This window comes from Grampus griseus, assembly GCF_964374135.1.
Source record: "Grampus griseus genome assembly, chromosome: 1".
NCBI classification, from domain to species: domain Eukaryota; kingdom Metazoa; phylum Chordata; class Mammalia; order Artiodactyla; family Delphinidae; genus Grampus; species Grampus griseus.
This window is the reverse complement of record NC_139017.1, coordinates 22,755,146-22,779,413: the sequence shown is the minus strand read 5'-3', so window position 1 is coordinate 22,779,413 and position 24,268 is coordinate 22,755,146. Positions and strand designations below refer to the sequence as shown.

At 49.7% G+C, this 24,268-nt stretch overlaps 1 protein-coding gene across 2 annotated transcripts in view; it reads right to left on the bottom strand.

Moving 5' to 3' along the window:
- Positions 1 to 24,268, bottom strand: part of EPHX1 (epoxide hydrolase 1) — a gene marked incomplete at its 5' end in the record, with an annotated part of 40,426 nt that overhangs the window by 2,325 nt on the left and 13,833 nt on the right. The window contains 6 exons of one of the 2 annotated variants that reach the window (XM_082673504.1): positions 3,229 to 3,337; positions 5,668 to 5,873; positions 6,388 to 6,517; positions 7,099 to 7,326; positions 14,947 to 15,127; positions 17,813 to 18,000. In XM_082673504.1, coding sequence (XP_082529630.1) covers positions 3,229 to 3,337; positions 5,668 to 5,873; positions 6,388 to 6,517; positions 7,099 to 7,326; positions 14,947 to 15,127; positions 17,813 to 17,995 — 1,037 coding nt within the window. Of the gene's footprint in view, positions 1 to 3,228; positions 3,338 to 5,667; positions 5,874 to 6,387; positions 6,518 to 7,098; positions 7,327 to 14,946; positions 15,128 to 17,812; positions 18,001 to 24,268 lie in introns of those variants that run through there. The other variant, XM_082673505.1, reaches the window with a different exon arrangement.

Here is a 24,268-nt window from a genome sequence, read left to right as displayed (position 1 = left end):
ACTTCCTCCTGGGCCCACCCGGCCCCCTCTCTCTCCTGCTGCTGGGCTCCCTCAGCCCGGCCTGCGTCCAGAGCCCCCGGAGCCCTCCATATGGCCTCCCCTGCCCTCTCGCTCCCCTGCCATCACTCACCCCTTCAGTACCCTCACCCTGGGGGCCTTCTGCCACCCTGAGCCCACCCAACAGTCCACAGACGTGAGGGGACTCCAGCACTACTGACGCCACGCTCTCCAACCTCAGCTGCCACCTCCTCAGCAGGTCCTGACGGCCGTGTGCTCACCCACAGCCTCCCGCCTGCCCTGCCTGCCTCTTTGAGGAAATCCAAGTTCATGGGGCAGCAGCTCCCACCCCCCATACCCTTCCCTGCTTGAGTCCAGATTTGGGGCTTAGGAGAGCTGTCGCCCCTTGTCCTGGGCCCTAAATGCCTCCATCTGCCTCTTCAGGCCCAAACGTCAGTCACCCGCCCCCCCAACCCCGGATGCCCTCAGGCCTTCCCCTCGCTCCATACCCCTGCCCCTCTCTCCCGCCCCTGCCATCTCTCCCATGCCTCCTGACCCTGCACACTGGAACTGTCCCTGCTGCCCAGGCCTCGCAGGTAGGGCCCTCTCACCAGGTCTGTCCTCCCAGACTCTCTCACTTCTGGTCCTTCAGCAGCCAATAAGGCTCCTCCCAGCATCCCTGGATGCTGCCCTGCTGCGCTCTGTCTGAGGACATCTACCCTGTGGCTCCAGCTACTAACTCACCAAGAGGACAGTGGAAATACCTCCTTCCAATTCGACCCCCCACCTGAGCTCCAGATCTGTGAGCCCAGTTACCAAGTGGACACCTGCGTCCGGGCATCCTGCCAGCATCCCCGCTCGGCATGTCTGTGACGAAAATGAGCTCAGCCTGTCTGTGTCCCCGCCAAGCCCTGCTGCCCTCACTCCTGCATTCCCACCCCATCCTTGCTGCCTGGATTAAAGAACATTTGCGGGCTTCCCTGGTGGTGCAGTGGTGGAGAGTCCGCCTGCCGATGCAGGGGACACGGGTTTGTACCCTGGTCCGGGAGGATCCCACATGCCGCGGAGCGGCTGGGCCCATGAGCCATGGCCACTGAGCCTGAGCATCCGGAGCCTGTGCTCCGCAACAGGAGAGGCCACAACGGTGAGAGGCCCGCGTACTGCAAAATAAATAAATAAAATAAAATAAAATAAAATAAAAAAGAACATTTGCTGCTCCGCCTGTCAGGCTCCTCAGCTGTATGCAGTTAGCTTCGTTGATTCATCAGAAGCCAATTGGCCCAAAATGGTCAGTTTGCTTAATTTACTTGTTTGCTTCAGCTATTTAGATGCAGTTGGTCAATTACATTTTTATCCTTAGCACCACATTTTGCGCCACCAGGGAAGTCCTGAACGTCTTTTTAAATGCAATTTTGATAACAAAATGAAAACCAGTCAATGGAAACTGAACAGTTAAAAGAAGCATTTAAACTTGTGAACTGGGACTTCCCTGGTGGCGCAGTGGTTAAGAATCCACCTGCCAGTGCAGGGGACATGGGTTCGAGCCCTGGTCCAGGAAGATCCCACATGCCGCAGAGCAACTAAGCCCGTGCGCCACAGCTACTGAGCCTGCGCTCTAGAGCCCGCGTGCCACAACTACTGAGCCCGTACGCCACAACTACTGCAGCCTGCGTGCCTAGAGCCCATGCTCCACAACAAGAGAAGCCACCGCAATGAGAAGCCTGCGCACCGCAATGAAGAGTAGCCCCCGCTCTCCACAACTAGAGAAATCCCACATACAGCAACGAAGACCCAGCACAGCCAAAAATAAATACATAAATTTTTAAAAATAAATAAACTGGTGAACTGGCTTTTGGCAAGTTGGCCAAGTGCTTCCATCACCCCTACAGCTCTGACCACAGCTTGAAAACTACCACAGCAACCATTTCCACCCTCCTGCAAAAAGATCTGTGTCCCTTATGGAACACAGATCTGATCACGTCTGTCCCCTGCTCAAAGCTTTGGTGCTCTGGTATGCAGCCAAGCAGAAGCTGAAGGGGGAAGCCCGCAGGCGGTCTGGCCGGCCTCACATCTGGCTCCAGGCACTTGTGTGCAAGAAGCAGGGCCGGACCCCTCGCCAAGGTGCTCCCGGTGGCACTCCATCGACCTTTGGGTGCTGCCCAGTGTGGGGCAGGGGAGACAGATCCCAGGGTGAGGCTCTTGCAGGACCCGCCTGTAGGAATGAGTTTGTGGTCTGGCTCCACTGTACCTGCTCCAGCCTCTGGACAAGTTACCCCTTCCAAGTACACCATGCATTTTAATCACTCCAACCTTTGCTTCTGCTCTTCTCTTTGCCTAAATTCCCTTCTTCGCCCTTTCCACCTGGCAAACTCCTACTAATCCTTTAAGGCCCAGATCAAATAGATTCTTCCAGTCATTACCCCTCCCTGTCCCTTAAACAGAGTGAATCCTCCTTTCTCTATGCCCCACAGTTCTTGGCATGTATCTTTAGAGCTCATTTCATTAGACAAGTATTTATTGAGCACCAACTATATGCCCAGTGCTGTTCCAGGTGCTGGGGCTAGGGCATGGCTTAGACAAAGTCCCTACTTCCAGGGCCAGATCCATTCACTCTTTTCCACATCTTAGCACTGTATTGGGCACTCTCTGTGTCTCTGAAGCAATAACAAAAGGGATGGGCCCTGGAGAAGGTGGGTCAAGACCAACCTTGATGAAGCTTAGGTCAGACCAGGGACCCAGGAATCTTGCGCTGTCGAGGCTGCAGGCTCCAAGGCTTCGGGAGACAGGACGGCCTCCCCACTCTTTCTGCAGCCACCCTGCAGGACCAGCTTCCACAGAGCATGCATTCCTACGGCCATGAGGCCCGGCTCTTCCGGGGTTTGGGGGGAGGGGCCGTGGGCTGCTCCCACATCTTGGCCAATAAGAGGCTCTTGCTGCCCTCTGGACGCCCCGGTCCCAGGAGGAGGCTGCTTAGCAACCAGAACAGTCTTGAGCCCTGCATCCTATTCTTGACCCCTCCACTGTGAGGCTAGACCTTTCTGGGCCTCAGCTTCCTTATCCAAAAATCAGGGTTAGGCTGGCCACAGGGTGAGGATTTGTGGGACATCCAGCAACAGATGGAACTTGCTGACCATCCCACCCAGATAAAGCAGATAAAGCAGGGATGAAGATGGCGAGAAGGGAGGTGGGTAAGGAAGGCGGTGTCAGCAGCAGGGGTGGACGGGGTCTCACCTCTCCAGGCCTCCATCCTCCAGGTCTCGGAACTCTGGATTGGTCCAGGTAGAAAACTTCTCTAGAATATAGGCAGCCAGTCCCACGGGAGAGTCATTCAGAGCACAGCCTGACACGGGAAGAAGCAAGCGAGCGGCTCAGGCCTGGGGCCAGGGAGCTGGCCAGCAGGACAGAGGTGCGGTGCCGGTCCCCCAGAGCGGCACCGTGGGCAGGAAGCCCGCGTCAGAGCACAGCCCTGCCCTAACTCTAGGAGCACCTCACTTCCTTGACCCTTGGCCTTGGAATCCTTCATGGCAAAAGGGGTAACACCTCTCCCACTACCTCTTAGGGATCCATACGCTACATGGGCAACTTCCTTCAAACTGAAGGGTCTACGACTCCAGGTTTTGTAGGATCCCAATGAGAAATACATATGAATGCTGTTTTTAAAAAGTGGGCTTTTTTTGGTTTCTATTCTGTGATTAGTGAAAAATTAGAAACAACCTAAAAGTCCAAAATAGGGAACCAGTTACAGATAATATTGATCCACTCATAAGCTCAAAGACTGAGCAAGCATTAAAAATGGCATGGACGGATCTCACAAACACAATATGCAGCAAAAGAAGCCAGACTCAAAAGAGCACCTATTTGAGGATTCCAAGGCATATAAAGTATAAAAACAGGCAAAAGCAATCTATCTGTCAGAGGTCAGGAGGCTGGCTGCCCTGGGCGTGACGGGCAGTGTCCAGAAGAGGGTACAGGTGGCTTCTGGGCTGCTGGTCATGCTTTGTTTCTTGAGTGCGTGCTGGTTACATGGACAGATCCCATTTGCGAAGATTCATCAGCCAAAATGTTAGCAAGTTCTTCTGCAGGTCTGGGAGAGGAGAGGTAGTGAAGGACGAGAGGTTTCAGGTGACTGTCTTTTCTATTTTGTGCTTTTCTGCATCTTTCAATTTTTTGACAATGAACATGGATTACTTTTATAATCAGAGGAAAAAAACTGGTTTTATAAAACACTGTTATTATTATCATGAGCTGCCTAACGTGTGTGAGCATGAGACTGTCATGGAAACTCTAAAAGACTTGGAAATGGGCAAAACAATTTCTGGGTATCCTCTGAGTGGAATTCGAAGAGTTTCTAGTGGACCCTTCTGGGGTCATGTGATTGTCAAGGGGATCCCTCTTCCCTTGTCTTAGAGCTATTTTTACAGCTCTGTAAATTGTTGAAAACTGATAGGAATGCAAATGATTCTTGTTCACAGAGAAGCAAAGTAGATCCTAAAGGTTCTCATCACATAGTAAACAACATTTTTTTTCTCTTTTTTTTGTATCTATGAGATGTGGGATGTTAACTAAACTTATCGTGCTAATCATTTTGCAACAGATGTAAGTCAAGTCATTATGCTGTACACCTTACATGTATACAGTGCTGTATGTCAGTTATATCTCAAAAAAACTAAAAGAAAAATAAATTTGTCCCGTGGAGATTTACTTGAGTTTTACCCTGTGGATTTTGACAAGTTTTGCATCTATTAGCAAATTTACTTTAGTGTTCCCAGTTGCCTTCAAACTGTTCTGTTTTACATTTTACTAGTTCCTTTATTAATTAATGAGTTAAATAAAATCTTTGACACGTGTTTATTTTTTATTTATATGATTTTATCTTTTTAAATATTTGGGGGGTTTTAATTTACATTTGTAAATTACTTTATTGACAAAAAATATAGTATACCCCTCCCACACACAAAGTATAGCTGTGTGATTAATATCTTAAAAAAAATATTATTCCTGGGCTTCCCTGGTGGCGCAATGGTTGAGAGTCCACCTGCCGATGCAGGGGACACGGGTTTGTGCCCCAGTCCGGGAAGATCCCACATGCTGCGGAGCGGCTGGGCCCGTGAGCCATGGCCGCTGAGCCTGCGTGTCCGGAGCCTGTGCTCCGCAACGGGAGAGGCCACAACAGTGAGAGGCCCGCGTACCGCAAAAAAAAAAAAAAATTATTCCTTAACAGGGCCCTGATGGCAGAAACGGTTGCTGGGCCCTCCTCAGTGTCTTGGGGACACTCCCCCGAGGCCCTGGGGCACCCTCCTGCCCCCAAAGCCCCAGGCCTAAAGAGCCCTAGGCTTCGTCCTCCCTCCATCCCTGTCCATCCCTCTGCTTCTCACTGTAGGACTTGGGCTCAGGGGTGGAGGGACCAGGGGTCAAAGCCAACAGGAACACTGATGCCGCTCAATGGAGTTGTTTGGGAATTTTATGACCACGCATCACTCGTGTCTGTGGAGAAATGCCATGTAAGGGTCGAAGGAGCTCTGAGTCTCTCACAAGAGGTTTTCACCCCGTGAACCGTGTTCCTGGGGTGGGTGAGGCTTCCCCCCGGTTGGGAGCCTTGCTGAATGGAATGGATGTAAGCCCACCCGACCCGAACCACTGAGCCAGGCTTCCCTCCGCCTGCCCACTCACCTACGGTGTCCGGCTTGGTACTCTGGATGTGCAGGTAGCCGCTCTCCATCAATAAGTTGAAGAAGATCTTCTTTAAGGAGTACATCAGCTCCATATCCCTCTTGGTGTAGCCAAAAAGCCTCCCAAAACGCCGTCCCAGGAGAAGGGTCAGGGTGTAGAAATTTCTTAAAATGAATGCCATGTTCAAGTGCAGGCCTTTCACGTGGCTGAGGGCAGAGAAGGGCCAGGGGAGGCTGGGTGGCATCAAGGATGGGGAAGCGACAGGGGCAGAGATGGAGGAGAAAGAGGCCACAGGGCTGAAGAGCACAGGGCCAGCCTTCTTCGGCGTCTGCCCCCTGGGGTGACCACATGGTGGAAGGGCAGGTCCCGGTCAGGCCTCTCCTGGGACTTGGTCCATCAGAAAGGTATACTCCCCAACTTTCCCCTCCTCTAACTGGCCCTCTCTGCCTGGGAACCTGGCCCAGAGTCACCAATCCTGTGTGACATCAAGTGGAGGGAAGAGCCACGTCGAAGTGCCCCAGGCAGAGCTGAATGACAGGGACCCTCCCTTGTCTCCCCTGGGTCCACACATATCCTGCCTGTGTGGGCCCTGCTCCAAGGCTCAGACACTACTCCCAGGCAGGGCCTGGCGTGCATAACCCGCCTCCCTGCACATCCACCTCACATGGGCTGTGCACACACACCTGCACATGTACACACACGCCTGACAGCCACCCTCACCTGGGCACCAGCTGGGCCATGTTGGTGCAGATCAGGGCTCCCCAGTCTCCGCCTTGAATATAGAATTGCTGGAAGCCCAGCCGCAGCATCAGCTTATAAAAGATCCTGGCAGTGGCCACTGAGTCGAAGCCTGGTTGTAAAGGGGAAAGAAGAACCGTGTGGGGGTCACGCCTTGGGTCCTCCCAGGCCCTCTGAGATTCCTCAGCACCCCCGCCCCAGGCTGAGGGGAGAGCAGCTCACAGGGGGTGAGAAGGAATCCTGGAGCCCAAGGGTGGGGTGCCCGGTGCCCAGAAGGCAGTGCCCCTGGTGCTGGCCTTGGTGCAGGAGACAGTGAGGGCGTGTGATGGGCTCAGGCCGGTCCGGCTGAGCGTCCGTGGGCCCACGCTGCGTGCGGGGCTTAGTCGGCCTCGCTGGCCCGGAACAGTGCAGGGCCCACACGTGGACCTGCCCTGAGTTGGCAGCTCCTGAGGACACGAGAGTCCAGGCCCTGAGCCAGCTCTGGACAGTCGTGACTCGGCCCGGTCCCCCGCCTGCCACGCCCCTCACATCCTGAGAAGATGCACTGACCCTCTGGCAATAAAATCGCCCCCATTGCTTCTCTTCCCTCTGGTCTCAGACCCCTCCTTCCTCAGCCACCTTAGGCTCTGAAGGAAGCTGTCCCAGCCGACTCCCCACCCCTGGGGCAGTGACACAGCCTGCAGCAGCCCGTACCCTTCTTGGAAGATGCCTCTGAGAAGCCGTAGCCAGGAATGGATGGACAGATGACTTCAAAAACATGCTCATCGCTCAGGCCATGGTTCTTGGGGTCAGTCAGCAACGGAATGATCTTATAAAACTCGTAGAAGGAGCCAGGCCAGCCATGCACCATCAGCAAGGGCTTTGGGGTCTGGCCGGAGGGCAGCTGGGGGGGCTTCACGTGGATGAAGTGGATGTCCAGGCCTAGGGAGACAGAGCACAGTCAGGATCAGGAGGAGAGGGCCCTGAGGCTGTGGACGCCACAGTCCCAGCTCTCAGGGTAGCCAATCAGGCTCTGCATCGCCACAGCAGGGCTGCCACCCTCGGCGCCCCCATGGTATTGACTACAGTCGCCACCGCTAGTGCTGGCTGAGTGCTTACACGGAGCTCCAGATACCCGGGTAGCTCGCTCGGCCTCACGGCCACCTGCAGCGTGCCCCTCTCACGTGAGAACGTGAGCTCTGTCTGTAAGGCCGAGGCCAGGCTGCTCACGCACGGCTGGATTCCCAGAGGCCAGAATAGGTCCTGGCTCGTGGCAGCACTCAATGAATACTTCTTTAATAATTTACAAATTGCGGGGGGAAAAAGCCCTATATATCCAGCAGTAGAGAATGAAATAGATTATAGTTTAACAGTATGCTGTAATATAACACAGTCATCTAAAATGACTTCCCTGGCGGTCAGGACTCCCCGGGCGGTCCAGTGCTTAGGACTCCGCACTTCCACTGCAGGGGGCACAAGTTCAATCCCTGGTCGGGGAACTAAGATTCCACATGCCGGGCGGTGCAGCCAAAAAGTAAATAAATAAAATAAAATGACAGTGTCGACGTGTATTGAATATGGAAATCAGTTCCGTATACACGGCTAAGTGGTAAAAGCAAACTACCAAGCCATATCCATCGTATGACCGATTTTCATAAACAGTCACATGTATGCATATGTTTGCACCGTGTGCATAGGAATTTTAAAGTCTGAAGAGATAAACTACAAGAATATAAGAAGTAGTCCTCTCTGAGCAATAGAATTTCAAGTAAATTATTGTCTTTTTTGTGTTATAGGAACTACTAAATTTTTCTACAATGGACATATGCATAACTATTTTTTTTTTAAGTGGAGAAAATTTTTCTAAGGTAGAGTGCTGGGCACTGGAACACCATCCTGGCCAAGGACAGGTGAGTGGATTCCAGGCCCCACTAGAGTCCCTTTGATAGCAGCCCCTTCCCAGGCAAGTGGCCTGGATTGTGCCTGGGTGTCCAAGGCAAACACAGCCAGGGCTGCTGGCACACCTGGAACCCTCCACCATGAGGGCTGGCACCGATAGCAAGGTCTGTTGTTTATTCATTATACAAACAATACATGTTTTCTATAGAAAACAGGAAACAAAGGTAAATCAAAAGGGGGGAAAATCACATTGTAACCCCATGATCTGAAGAGAACATTGTGTTGTCTGTCCAACTTTTTACAACAAATTTTTTTGGGGAACAATTTTATATTTATAGAAAAATAGTGAAGCTAGTACAGGAAGTTCCCATATACCACTACTCAATTTCCCCTACTATTAATATCTCATGTTAGGATGGTACATTTGTTACAATGCATGAACCAGTACTGATACATTAATAACTAAAGTCCATACTTTAAGTATGCAGATTTCCTTATTTATTTTTAAGTTTTAATTTTTTTAATTTTATGGTGGTAAGAACATCTAACATGAGACCTACTGTCTTCACAAAGTTTTTTTGTTTTTTTTTTTGTTTGTTTGTTTTTTCACAAAGTTTTAAGTGTATATATAGAACAGTATCATTATCTACAGGCGCAACGTCCTTCAGCGAATCCTTAGAACTTACTTATCTCCTGTAACTGAAACTTCGTACCCAGTAATTAGCAACTCTCCAGTTCGCCCACCTCCCAGCCCCTGGCAACCACCATTCTACTCTCTTTGACAATTTTAGATACCTCATATGAGTGGAATCAGGCAGTATTTGTCCTTCGGTGATTGGCTTATAACACTGAGCATAATGTTCTCAAAGTTCATCCATGTTGTCACATATTGCAGGATTTCCTTCTTTTTAAAGGCTGAATAATATTGGTACATACAAACAATGGAATATTACTCAGATTTCCTTAGTTTTTACCCAATGTCCTTTTTCTGTTCCAGGATCCCATCCAGGACACATTACATTTATCTGTCATGTCTCCTTAGGCTCCTCTTTGGCCATTCAGACAGTTAAGACTTTTTTAAAAAGAGAGAACATAACTTTCTTTTAACAAAAATAGAACCCTACATACATTCTATTTTGGAACCTCATTTTTTTCACTTAACAATATATCCTGGGTGTCCTTCTATGCTGCTAAATTTACTCCTAAAGTTTATTTTAGTAGGTAATTTTATCTCCTTTGGAACACAGAGCATGATGTGAGATTATTTTTGATTCGAATTCTATCAATCACATTATCATTTGAGTTTAAAGTTAGAAAAAAACACACATATACATCCATTCTTGTGTATGCATGGGCTATCCCTGGAAGCATATGTTTTTGTTTAATAAATTTATTTATTTATTTATTCATTATTTATTTATTTATTTTTGGCTGCATTGGGTCTTCGTTGCTGCACACAGGCTTTCTCTAGTCACGGTGAGCGGGGGCTACTCTTCATTGCGGTGGCTTCTCTTGTTGCGGAGCATGGGCTCTAGGCGTGCGGGATTCAGTAGTTGTGGCACGTGGGCTCAGTAGTTGTGGCTCGCGGGCTCTAGAGCACAGGCTCGGTAGTTGTGGTGCACGGGCTTAGTTGCTCCGTGGCACGTGGGATCTTCCCTGACCAGGGCTTGAACCTGTGTCCCCTGCAGCGGCAGGCGGATGCTTAACCACTGCGCCACCAGGGAAACCCCTGGAAGCATGTGTTTAACGGAAGCAGACCCTGTCCCTGGGGAGGGACAAGAGGGAGACTTCCTTTTAGCTCTGTCTCCTTCTGTACTTTTTGAATTTTAAATACATAAATTTTTAAAATTAAAAAAAATGTTAAAATATGCCCTATGGGCCCCCCTTCCCTTTGGGGAGGAAACACTCTCTCGGTTGCCTTACGTGGTACCGGTAGGTTCTCTGTGCCCAAGCTGCTGGGTCAGAATCGAGAAGCCAAACTGGGCTCAGAGGGTAGCACTGGGCCTGGCCAGGGGGTGAGGGGAGGCGGTGGTCACAGCCTAGGGCCCGAGCTGAAACCGTGGCCACAGGTGAAGGAAGAACAGACAGGCTGGGAGGCTGGAGAGCTGGGTTCTGGCCCTGAACCTCCACTTCCCTGCGACTCGGGCGATTCCCCCCTCCCGTCTGGAGGCGATGGGCTGCATTCCCCGGAGGCCTCTGAAGCCCCTGAATGTCTCAGACTCTCTGAGAACAGAGACTGGTCTGTGGCAGGAGGCCCAGGACATGGGCTGGAGCCAGAAGCTCATCACAGAACAAGGAAGTGGCAGGAACAGGGAGGCCGAATAAGGAGGCTAGTGGAGATGAGGACAGAACATCGGGGAGGGGTCAGAGGTTGAGCCTTGAGCAGCCTGGAGCACAGGGGTCAGTGCAGAGACAGAAAGGACCCCAAAAAGGTTCAAAAGTGAGGGAGGAGGATAGCAGCAGAGAGAGTGACGAGGGAGCCTTCTTGGGCCAAGAAGGCTTTTCCTTGGGCTGGGGAGCCAGGAAAAGAGACACGTTGAAGGCGTGCTGGGCCCAGGGCTGGGAGGTGGCCAGCTCAGCACTGTGGCAGGGGGGGCGGGGGCAGATGGCACGTGAAGCCGGGTCCAGCAGGAGGACCCACACTGCAGGGCCCAGGGCCAAGGCCAAGCTGCAGGCCTAGGGAAGTGACTGAACTGCACACGGGTTCAGTCACAGTGGGCTGCTTCCGTGATAAACTCCACGCAAGAAACTACCCCCTTTGGAGCACTTGTACCCTGAGAAGGTTTTGTGCTATAAACACTTGCTATCCTGTGATGTCGTGAGGAGCCCTGAGACGGTCCAGTGGGGTAAAGCTTTCTCAAGCTTGCAAGCCTCCAGGAAGGAAACAGCCCTTTAATGCCTCTTGCCTCTGGGTTTTGGAACATGCTGTTCCCTCCTCTGGACAACCTTCCCCATACACACCTGGCAAACTCCCATCCATCCTTTAAGATTCAGCCTGGATGCCTCCTCTTCCAGGAAGCCTTCCCTTACACTCCCAGGTGGCATGTGGGGCTCACAAAGTTCCCGGAGCCTCTTCCCTCATAGCACCCCTTACCACATGGTATAATCACCCCCGAGAGCCTGTAAGCTGGGAAGGCAGGGACCTTGTCTTCTCTGACTGTGTGTCACAAGCAGAATGCTTGGGTACAGGAGGTGCCCTGTCAATAGCTGCCAGATGGACACTGAAGAGCTGGGGTAACAGAAGGAGCTGAGTCAAACCCAAGGGAGCCAGGCCTCTGGCACCAGGGATCCAAAAGGCAACCCTCGGGGCTTCCCTGGTGGCGCAGTGGTTGAGAGTCCGCCTGCCGATGCAGGGGACACGGGTTCGTGCCCCGGTCCAGGAAGATCCCACATGCCGCGGAGCGGTTGGGCCCGGGAGCCATGGCCGCTGAGCCTGCGCGTCCGGAGCCTGTGCTCCACAACGGAGAGGCCACAACAGTGAGAGGCCTGCGTACCGCAAAAAACCCCACAAAAAACAAAAGGCAACCTTCGTAAATTACATAGAAGGACCTGTAGGTACTTTGGCTTAGATAAAATGGTTTAGATCCCCTTGTTAGGCTCATGACAGAAGGCATCAAAGTCCTCTAAAGTGCACAGCAACAACTGGCTTATATTTAGAAGTATTCTCCTACTTATTGAAGTCACAGATTTAAAAATTATCCTTCAACTTTCTGAAGTTACAAATTTCAAATTTAAAGCTCTTCATTAAGCATGTGAGTTCAACTTACAGATATTATTCTATATATTTCTTAATCTAGCAAATGTTGACAGTCATTCCCCAGGAACCTTTGATTAATGGGGCTGCATGTCTATACTTGCTTTATGACACTCCCTTAAACACTGTATAATTTCAATTTCCTTTATAAGAACTTTACTTGATTTGACTAACCAGTATATCTTCCACAAACTTTAAGTAACTCTCAGAATTTTAATAAATTAAATTTATAAATATGGTGAGGCTTAAATCTTCCAATATTGCACATAAACTCAGGAAGATTTTCATATAAAATCACAGGTCTAAATCCATGACTCAATTACCCACTTTAAATTAGTACTGAAAAGTCGTATCTGTTACTTACAAAGGCCAAATTCTCTTAAACATTACAAATATCTAAAATTCCAAACACGTGCAATTTCTTCAACATGAAAAATTATTGGTAGAGCGACCCACAGAATGGGAGAAAATATTTTCAAATCACATTATCTCATAGGGGATTAATATCCAGACTATATAGAGAACTCCTAAAACTCAACAACAACAACAAAAAACAAAGAACTCGATTCAAAAATGAACAAAGGACTTGAGTAGACATTTCTCCAAAGAAGAAAAACAAATGGCCAACAAGCACATGAAAACGTGCTCAACGTCATTAATCATTAGAGAAATGTAAATCAAACCCACAATGAGATACTACCACTTCACACCCGTTAGGATGGCTGTTGCAAAAACAAAAACAGAAAATAACAAGTATTGGCAAGAATATGGAGAAACTGGGAATCTTGTACACTTCAAAAAATATTTACTCATTTTATTATTTTTCATCCCCAAATACATATAAATGAAAACCTACTCTTCAAATGCAGGGAGGTCCTTGCCTATAATGTAGTATTTATTACATTTACATTACAAAACATTCTCATATGAAAATCAGTATGCAGCTCTTTCACACGCAGTTTTATACATACTCACACACAATATATGTAAGCAGTTAGGACTTTTCTACTCACATATTCCTCTGGTGGAAAATTAGGAAACTGGGCAATTCCCACACTTTTCAGCCTTGGGAAGGTAAATACAACCTCTCTGAACATTTTTTAAGAAGATGAATTTAAAATGGTGCAACTGCTAGGAAAAACAGTATTAAAGTTCCCCCCCAAAATCAGCATAGAATTACTATTTGACTCAGCAATTTCACTTCTGGGTATACACCCAAAGAACAGAAAGCAGAAACATAAACAGATATTTGTACACTCATAATCATAGCAATATTTTTCACAATAGCTAAAAGGCAGAAGCAACCCAAGTGTCCACTGACGGATGAATGGATAAGCAAAATCTATACCATGGGGTATTATTCAGCCTTAGAAAGGAAATTCTGACACATGTTACAACATGGATGAACCTTGAGGACATTATGCTAAGTGCAATAAGCAAGTCAAAAGGACAAATACTGTATGATTTCATTCATATGAGATACTTAGATTCAGAATCATATTTAAATTCAGAGACAGAAAGCAGAATGGTGGTTTCCAGAGGCTAGGGAGAGGGAGGGAATGAGGAATTATTGCTTAATGAGTACAGAGTTTCAGTTTATTTATTTATTTATTATTTATTTATTTACTTTTGGCTGCGTTGGGCCATCATTGCTGTGCTCGGGCTTTCTCTAGTTGCGGCGAACGAGGGCTACTCTTCGTTGCGGTGCACAGGCTTCTCACTGCAGAGGCTTCTCTTGCTGCGGAGCACAGGCTCTAGGCACGCGGGCTTCAGTAGTTGTGGCACGCAGGCTCAGTAGTTGTGGCTCCCGGGCTCTAGAGCGCAGGCTCAGTAGTTGTGGCACACGGGCTTAGTTGCTCCGCGGCATGTGGGATCTTCCCGGACCAGGGCTCGAACCCGAGTCCCCTGCACTGGCAGGCGGATTCTTAACCACTGTGCCACCAGGGAAGTCCCCAGAGTTTCAGTTTTGCAAAATAAAAAAAGTTCTGAAGATAGATGGCTGTGCTGGCTGGATAACAATATAAAAGTACTTACTCCACTGTGGCGTTACACATAACAATGTACACTTAATGGTTTAAATGGTCAACTTTATGTTATGTGTATTTTACTATAATTAAAAACAGATAAATTTGTAAAAATTAACAGCATGAGTTTGATTTTCTTAAGCATTTCTATATTTGATTCTAAATCTTTCTGGGGCTAAAAAAATGTTTTTCCACTTAGGAAACTATTATCTCATCCCAAATGATCTTAGGTTACTTTCCCAAGAACGTTTTGAGAGATACCTTCCCTTCCAGATGAAGTTGGGTGACAACCTGTGATACTGTTGGGACGGGAGATCTAGAGCTGCAGAGACAGGACAGTTTTTATTCGGACCTTGACTGACAGGCTGAGCACCCTTGAAAAGTCACAGCATCATGGACTCCAAAGCTTCAAGGAGGGGCTGACTGACCGAGGCCACGCCCAGATCTAAATCTTATCTCCATCCTCTCAGAGATTGTTCTATCACTGAAGTGGACTGTGCATTTCTTTGGTTTTTATTTTATTTATATGTTTTCCTGTTTAGCTCTAAAGACCATTGGATTTATTGGAGTTCTGCATTATTTTTGCATCCTCGTGGCGTTATACCTTCCAAATACATCTCAGTGACCAATAATTGAATTCTGGGTCTCTGGGCTTTATCTAAGTCATGTCCAGTATCTAAGGAAGGTGGTTCTTTTTTTTTCTGCCGCACTGGGAGGCATGCGGGATCTTAGTTCCCTGACTACGGATGGAACCCATGCCCCTGTGGTGGAAGCGCAGAGTCTTAACCACTGGACCACCAGGGAAGTCCCTAAGTCACGTCCAGTACCTAAGAAGGCCGTTCCTGTGATATACATCCCCCTCCAGCTGGTGTTCTGGAAACATACCTTCAATCTTAGTCTTGAAGTGAGGATATCTGTTAAGAGTCTCCACCTGCTTCCTCCAGTCAAATTCATTCCGCCAGTAGGAGATGACTTTCTTCAGATAGTTGGAGTTGAAACCGTAGTGGAAGCGGCTGTCCTCCAAAGGTGGGGTTAAACGGACCTTGTCAATCCTCTGGTGTAAATCCTGGAGCAAAATGCAGGACCCCAAGTAGAGAAGGTGAATGAGGCAGAGCACAAGAGAACGTTTGTTTCCAGAAGACAGTTCCAAACCCTGCAGCCACAAGACCCAAATATTATATATTTTATAACATTATTATATTACATAAAATGTATAATATATATTTTATATTATTATATTTTATTTATATATTTATAATTTATATATATTTATATTTATTTTATATTATATATATTTTATATTATTATATCCTAGATATTATATGTAATACATTAATTATATATTAATATAGTTAATATATATGATATATAATATGTATTATATATTATAATTATATTAATATATATTATATATAATATGTACAGCAGAGGCAAAGCAAAGTTTCACCAGACAAGGTGAGGAGACTCCTGGTCTGCACACTTGTGCTCTGGGTTGTTAGGTTTATCCCAGAAGAAACCTCCTGGCTTCCCACAGCGGTGGCTGTTCCCCAAACATATGTTCTTCACTTTCGACTTCAGGTTGACTTCTCATCTTTCAGTTTTTAAATGTATGAACAATACAGATCTTTAATTTATCGAGGCTTATATACAGCAAGGGTTGGCAAACTTTTCTGTAAAGGGCCAGATCATAAATATCTTAGGCTTTTTGAGCTGCAGCTACTCCACTCTGCCCTTGTAGTGTGGAGACAGCCGTGGATGGTACATGGACAAATGGGCATGGCTGTGTTCCAAAAAAACTTTATTTATGGACACTGAAATTCGATGTCACGTAATTTCCACATGTCGCAAAGTATTATTCTTCTTTTGATTTTTTTCCAACCATTTAAAGATGTAAAAACTATTCTTAGCATGGGAGCTGTACAAAAGCAGGTGGCAGACTACATATAAAACAGATAATCAACAAGGATCTACTGTATAGCACAGGGAACTCTACTCAATATTCTGCAATAAACTATATGGGAAAAAAATCTGAAAAAAAAAGGATATATGTCTATGTATAACTGAATCACTTTGCTGTACACCTGAAACTAACACAACCTTGTAAATCAACTATACTCCGATATAAAATAAAAATTAAATTAAAAAAAAAAAACAGGTGGGGCTTCCCTGGTGGCACAGTGGTTGAGAATCTGCCTGCTAATGCAGGGGACACGGGTTCGAGCCCTGGTCTGGGAGGATCCCACATGCCACGGACCAACTGGGCCCGTGAGCCACAGCTACTGAGCCTGCGCATCTGGAGCCTGTGCTCTGCAACAACAGAGGCCGCGATAGTAAGAGGCCCGCGCACCGGGATGAAGAGTGGCCCCCGCTTGCCACAACTAGAGAAAGCCCTCGCACAGAAACAAAGACCCAACACAGCCATAAATAAATAAATTAATTAATTAATTAAAAAAAAAACAGGTGGCAGGATGGATTTGCTGACTCTGATACGCAGCACTGAACGATACAGTATATCCTAACTCAGTTAGGATAAAAATGACAGACCCGGAGAGAAGGTACAAGTCTCACGGGCAGGCGTGCATCAAGCTGAAAGAGCAGCTCCAGCTGGGGAAGTTCAAGTTGGTCCACGGAGCCTCTCAAGTGTTACCCTTCCCAGAGTGTCCTCCCAAGCACTGCAGTAACCTCCACACAGATTTTAGGAATGTCAGACGCTGAGCCTAGGAACCCACTAAAGGAGGTATCGACAGGGCTCAGCCTCTGTCCTCAATAGCGACACCTCGTCAAGTGCTACCAAGGGAGCCTCAGTCTGGCTTCTCTTGGGTACAGCTGTCTCTGCTCTTTAATCCCATCCTCCTGAGCGCTCCCATGACTTTTTATCGGCACCTCTTACCGCATTTATCTCTATTAATCATTAATGTTTCTCTGTCCACATTTCTCAACTGCTGGACTAGGAGCTCTTTGAGGGAAGGCTCTCCCTCTTCTTCTAAGCACCCAGCACAGGGCCTGCACACAGTAGGTGCTCCCACACCCACAAAGTGAAAAAAGGATGAGTAGGGACATCGCAGGTCCCACCCACCCTCCTGGCCCTGCTCAAGCCTCGCTCTCAGATCAGCCCACCCCACGATCATGTCCATCCATCCTGATTCCAGCCCCGTGCAGAGGACGGGCCTAGGCTTTGGAGTTAGACAGATCTGAGTTTAAACCCTCTGCTTATTATCTCGGTCGCCTTGGGTCAGTTGCTTTGCCTCTCTGAGCTTCACTTTCTGCATGACCGCAGGGACTGCACGTGACTACAAGGGGGCTGACACACAGTAGGTGCCTGGCCACGGCTGGCCCTGTGCCAGGTTCTCTGTGCAGCAGCATTTATGTCACCACGGCCTTGCTTTTCACTCACGATCTCCACCCAGGCCCTGAGCCGACAAGCTCACTCCCAGGGTTTCAGGTGGGGCACCAAGGAGGCAAAACCAGCTGCTTTCTGTGACCCTTGGGTCCGGCTGGCACCCACTTGCCGGCCTGGGTACTGCTGGGGCCTTGGGAAGGGGAAGGCGGAAACAGGGGAGGGAAGGAGGAGAAGGGATGGGTGGGCAGAGCGGGAGAGCCCAGTGGGAGAAGAGTAGGTGAAAAAACACCCCCCGCCCCAGAGGAGCACTTCCCAAGCCCCTCCCCATCCCAGCCCCAGCCTGAGGCGCAGCCCCAGAAGGGACCTCCCCGCCCTCCCCACTGCTCCCTCGTCTGGAAAGAGGTGCCTTACATTGATCTCCTCATCTGACGTTTCCACCTTGAATGGGCGGATGCTCTCGTCCTCCCCAGCTGTGGGCCTCACCCCGGGCCCCCACCATCCATCTTCAAGTGGCAAAGTTTCCTCCTTGTCCTTGGAGACGAACCAGTAGATGACAAAGCCCAGCACTGAGGCGAGGAGTATTTCCAGCCACATGACTCCTGCAAGGGGGATAGAATCACCTTGACCTCTGGCCGGAAACGCCAGATCCCCGACTTCTTTCCCACCCAACCCTCGACTTTTGACTTGAAAAAAATAATATTATAAGCATAGTATGGAAAAATTGGAAAACAACAGGAAAAGACACAAAAATCACCCATAATCCTACTGAGCTATGAAATTCATGAGTCAAATTTGGAAAAGGTGAAGCTGTGTTGGCTTCCGCACAGCCCTGGGTGGTGGGCCTGCATTTCTGAGGCCTCATGGTTCTCTGAGGGGCCTCTGGCTCCAGACGCTTCAGAGAAGCTTCTCTCCACCCTCGTGACACCCTCCCCAACGGGAGGCGCAGGGACTTCTCTGAGTGGTGGGCTCAGGAGAGGAGATAGAGCCATGCTTGCCCCTTGCTGTCTCTCTCTGAGGGGGGGTCTGTCCTCAGGGTACCCATAGGGGTAAGAGGGGAGGTGTGAAGAGCTGGGAAGTTAAGTTCACTCGGGGTGGGGGAGTGTTCAGTGGCCCAAACATGGCTACATATCTCAGTTGATTGTCAACAGCTTTATTGAGATATAATTCATATACCATGTAATTCACTTGTTTAAGGTGTACAACCCAGTGGTTTTTAGTATATTCACAGATATGTGCAACCATGACCACAATTTTAGAACATTTTCACTACCACAAAGAGGAACCCTGTACCCTTTAGCTATCACCCTGCTTTGTCCCTCATACCACCCAAGGCCCCAAGCAACCACTAATCTACCTTCTGCCTCTACAGACTTGCCTATTACATTTCATATCAGCTCAGCTCTTTTAACCCTCATTAGTCTGATTCCCCTGCTTCTTTCTCAGAAGGGGAAGAAAGAACTTAGTTCCTGCAAACCAATACCAGGCTGACACTGGCCCAGCATTATTATCTAGCTCCTCATCTTGCACATTCCCAGGGGAAGTAACCCCCCGAAGGTTCACATTCAGAGAAATGTGCGTGAATACGGGCACCGTCCTCGGGCCTGAGCCAGCAGAGGGTCTGCTGGATGCAGGGCAGTCAGGACCCCACCGGAGGAGAAAGCATGGATCTCAGGTGAGGCCTCAGCAGACCCGCTTCCCAGGCCCATCCGGACTCTGCCTTGGAAAACTGGGGCAAGAGGAGGACGCTGCTAGCAAACCCACCCTAGGGTGCCCTCTATCTGCCACAGGACTCTGCTGGGGGCTTGCTGAGGCTCTGAGGTTTGCTCCTGCCAAGAAAAGAAAACATGCACAGGCTTCTCCCGCCTCCCACAGAGAGACGCTCTGTCCCTCCCAGGAAATCCTACCCTTTGAGAACAGGGAGAAAAGCCAGCTGCTAGTCTCTGTGGTATTCGAAGGCAGGACTAGGCTTAGGGATTGTGGGGCACTGGGGAGCACGTGGGAAAAGGCAGAAGGCAGAGAGCACAGCTGCCCCCAGCAGCAGGAGCAGATGGACACAGTTCACCCAGTGGGAGGGTCACGACACAATAGTCTGGAGCTGGGAAGGCAAGGACTGTGTCTATCCTGGTCCCTGCCCTGACCCCAGTGCCCAGCATAATGCCTGCCCAGAAAGGCACTTTGCCAATATCTGTGAAATCAGCATACACGGTAAAAGCAAATAAGATAAATTTTGCAGGATGTTGTCAAGCACAGAGAGGCCAAGAGCACAGTTGTCACTTGCTGCTGGGATATAAATGCCCAACTTTCCCTTTTCTGCATAGAATTATCCCAGTGCTTTCACTTGTCCACATGAGCTCTGAGTTCTCACCCTTTGATCAGCTACTTGGGAAGCAGCCAGGGAAGCAGAGCTGTGGAGTTAGGGGCCTGCAGGAGAGGTGGGGCGGCTGCAGGCGCCACCCTCACTCCCCACTGCCTTTTTTTAATTTTTAATTTATTTGTTTTTTAGGGTTTTTTTTGGCTGCATTGGATCTTCGTTGCTGCGCGTGGGCTTTATCTAGTTGCAGTGAGCGGGGGCTACACTTTGTTGCGGTGCGTGGGCTTCTCATTGAGGTGGCTTCTCTTGATGCGGAGCACGGGCTCTAGGCATGCGGGCTTCAGTAGTTGTGGCATGTGGGCTCAGTAGTTGTGGCTCGCGGGCTCTAGAGCACAGGCTCAGTAGTTGTGGCACACGGGCTTAGTTGCTCCGCGGCATGTGGGATCTTCCCGGACCAGGGATCGAACCCATGTTCCCTGCATTGGCAGGCAGATTCTTAACCACTGCACCACCAGGGAAGCCCCCCCACTGCCTTTTAACAATTACTGGGTCCTACCAACTTAGCAGATCTGATGTGTGTGCAGCGTAGTTATGTCCCCGGACTTCGACAGCAAACAGAACCACGAGAGAGAATGTTGAAATGATCAGTGTTCAAGCACTGCATCTAAATTCAGGGAACCAGGACAAGGGTCACCATGATGGGCCACAGCCCAGGGCAACATAACAGATTCAAGGAGAAAGTTTAAAGTCCTTTCTCTTGCATCCTAATTAAGATAATAAGAATATTAGTCCTTGGTTCAAGGAGGGCGCTTTAGAGCCACTGATCTCGGATTACAAAGCGAGCTTTACTGCAGTGTGTTAATCTGCCACCTATTAACCGCCCTTTATTTAATGGTGGGTACTAACGCACACAAAGTAAGGCGCTCTAGGTTAGCCAGGTGTAACAGGTATTGACTGTCTGCAGGTGGGTTTTCCAGGGATGTGATAAACCATGGCCCATACAAATCCACCCACTAAGGAGTCAAAATTCATTGAACTTGACTTTCCTTTTCACTTAAGGTAAGAGTCAGAGCAGGCAAGGGACTTGCCCCAAATCGCATCGCACTTGTGAGGATTAGAATTTGTAGTCAAAGCATTCATTCCCTGTCTGTCATTGGGCATGTTGCTCCTGCCAACCCCGCCCCCATCCCATCTTGTCTCCCTTCAGCATGTTTTCAGCCTCAAGCCTTCATACCTGCTCTTTGGGACCCTCAGAGCACAGGAGCCACGACTGCACGCGGGCCGCGGCCGTCTACCCGAGTGGGTCTCTCAGGCCTGCACATTTTTTTTCCGAAAAATTAAATAATAAACAAGACCTTCCCCTTGCTGGTGCACAGGAGCTGGGGGTCCACGAGGAAGGAGGTCAGCGAGCTCCGAGAAGAGGCGGGGCCTCAGAGTCCGACCAATCAGAGTTCAGGGGCCCCCTGCGTCCTCAGGTTTAACTCCGCCCCCACGCTCCCTGGTAGGGAGGGAGAGCCGAGACGCCCACCCCCGGGGCGTGAAGAGTCTGGGCGTGCCGGGCGCCGGCGGGACGGCTACCCGGGTGCCGCGGCTGCCCTTAGGCCTCCGGCCCTCCTTGGCCAGGACTGCTGGTTTACTTAGAGTATGAGGAAAGTGGAAGTTTAAGGCTCAGGAGGGAAGGCGCCGCTCTGCCTGCCCAGCTCCCTGCACAGTGCAGGCCAGGGCGTGGAGCCAGCTGGTGACTCTCCTCCCCAGGGCGGGCTCCTTGGGGTTGGACTCCCCATCTCCCCCAGTGGGGAGAAGCACCGTTCACCGGGAAACCCAAGGCCAGCTGCACTCTGGCTGCCGCAGCCTGGGTTGCGTTGGCGGTAGCACTAGGCAGATGACAGAGCCCTTACCTGCCTCCCCTCCCCCAAGGCCTCTCTAGGCCAGTTGGCACCTGAGACGAAGAGTAGGGCTGCATCAGCCCAACCTCCCTGGGTCGGCCAGTTGCTAGGTTGGAACCACTGAACCTCCAAGCTAAAGAGGAACTCAGCAACGTGAGTTCAACCCCCTCACTTCATAGCTGGGGAAACTGAGGCCAGGGGTGGCCGTGACTCACCCCAGGTCATGTGGCCAGGGAGCAACACATCTGGAACAAAGGGAGAAAAGGACCACTGCCCTCGCTGCCCTCTACTGTAACTGCTCTAGGGCAGGGCTTCTCAACCTCAGCACAACTGACATTTTGGACCAGATAGTTCTTTGTTATGAGGCCTGTCCTGTGCATTGTAGGGTGTTAACAGCATCCCTGGCCTCTACCCAGTAATACCAGCTCCACCTCCTCCCCTACCCCCACCCCCACCCCACCACGCCCCGTGTGACAACCAAACATATCTCCAGATATGACCGAATGTTCCCTGGGAGGGAAATTGCCCTCAGTGCAGAACCCATGCTGCAGATCAGCGGTTCCAACTTCAGGATGTGTTAGAATCACCTGAGAAGCTGTTAAACGATTCAAGGGATCTGGGGTATGGCCGGAGAATCTGCATTTCTAACTAGTTCCCAGGTAATGCTGCTGCTGGTGGTCCGGGGACCACACTCTGAGAACCTTTGCTCTAGACTGAATTATAAACTCTAAGAAGGCTGGCTGTCTTGCTCCCCAAGGTATCCCAGTGAGCACCGAGCCCAGTTCTGGCAGATGCAGGAATCTCACCAACAGTTGTTGAATAAACACTTGGGCCTGACCGAGGTGGGAGGGACTGTGGCCCTTCTATAGGATCAAGAAGCAAAGAGAAAATGCTATCTCCAAGGTGAGCAGACAATCCCAGAGCCTCTCTCTGCACACAGACTGGTAAGTTGGTCCCGTGCAGAAAGCTGGATTCCCCAAGCTGCCCTCCTGGTTGTAACTCTCAGGGGGAAGGGTGGACCCATGACTCCACATCCATGGTGTCCAAGATCCCAGTTAGAAATTTGAAGAAAATGCTACAGTTCCAGGGGGGCCTGCTGCCCCCACAGCCAGGCCTGTGAAAGTCTCAGCAGCCTAACTATCACATTTTACCAACCCTCTTTTCCTAGGGAGGAGAAATTCCATAATCTGTCCTTCTCACAGCCTGCAAGCTACAGGCTAAACTCCTAGCCAGCCCCAGGAGGCACCCCGACTCTGGAGCCTGAAGCCATACAAGGCAGTTTCTCTGTCCCCCACAAACAGACCTCCAAATCCTGGGACAACCCTCCATTTCCCCCATCAGAACCCTGCTCTTCCTCCCTCAGGAGCCCGCAAAATCTCTTGTCCGTGAGCCGCCCTTGACCCCATGGCAGTGTCTATTTATGTTCACCCCTGAACTCTCACCCCAGTGGGCTCAAGGCCTGAGGGTAACAGGCATCTTAGGGAGGGCTTCCTCGGACACTGCTGTGAGCACTTTGTATCATTGGACCCATTAATCCTCACAACAGTCCCACTTTACAGATGAGAAAACCAAGGTTGTGTAACTCGGCTGAGATCACAGCCAGTGAAGGGGGTGGGGTTGGAGAGGAAATGTGGCAGGATTCTAATAATGACAGCCAGACCCACAACCCCCCCTTCCCCAGACCGCCTCTATTCCTTATGCTTTGTTACTTGGGGAGGATTTTTCTGTACGATGAAACTGTGTGCTTCTCAAAGGCTTCTGTCCTTTTCAGCCCCAAACCCCCACCCACCATGGCTTGTTTGTAACAGGTGGCCGAACAACCACAGAACTGAATATTGTAATAGCCAAGCCCGTCGTGACAGAGAGCTGGCGGAGGCTCAGGGAGACCACATGGCTCTGCTCAAGGTCACCAGGGCTGCTTGGGGCAGGGGGACTGCCGAGAGCTTGGAAGGAAGCTGGGGAGACGCCATCCAAGTCACCTTCCTTGCAGGCGTCTTTCCTATCTTGCCCCAACCCCTCCGCCCCCTCCAGCTAGACTGCGATCTTCTGTTTCTTCTGTCTTCCCCGTGGCTCCAAGCACGGGGCTCTGCCCACGGAGGCGCTCAGTGTCAGTGCAGGCACACACTTGAAGCTGCAGGGCTGGGGTTTCAGGCCCACCTCTGGCTGGTGGGCCTCAGTCCTACCACTGGACTCAGGTAAGACGTTGACCTTTAAGATGGAAGGGTCTGTGGAGGGTCCCCTCAAAACTGGAATTGAGGTAACAGTGCTAGAGAGAAACTAGGATGAATCAAAATGTAACAGGAGACTTTCGTAAAATCCCTCTGGAAGACTGTTTGGCAGAATCTCCTAAAACTGGGCAGATACAAACGCTATGACTCAGCAATTCATTCCTAGGTATAGATCCAACCAAGGTGTGTCCACGTGTTTACCAAAAGTCACAAATGAGAAATGTCCGTAACAGCACGATCCGATCCGATCTGTAGAAGCCAAAAACTAGAAACAATCCAGATGTCCTTCCACCACAGATGATGGTCTCTTGACACAAGGGAACACCATACAATGAGAACAGACGATCTGTAACTACACACAGTGACAGGGATCAATCCCACAAACAGTGCTGGGCCAAAGATGCCAGACACAAAAGAGCACACACCGCATGACTCCACTTAT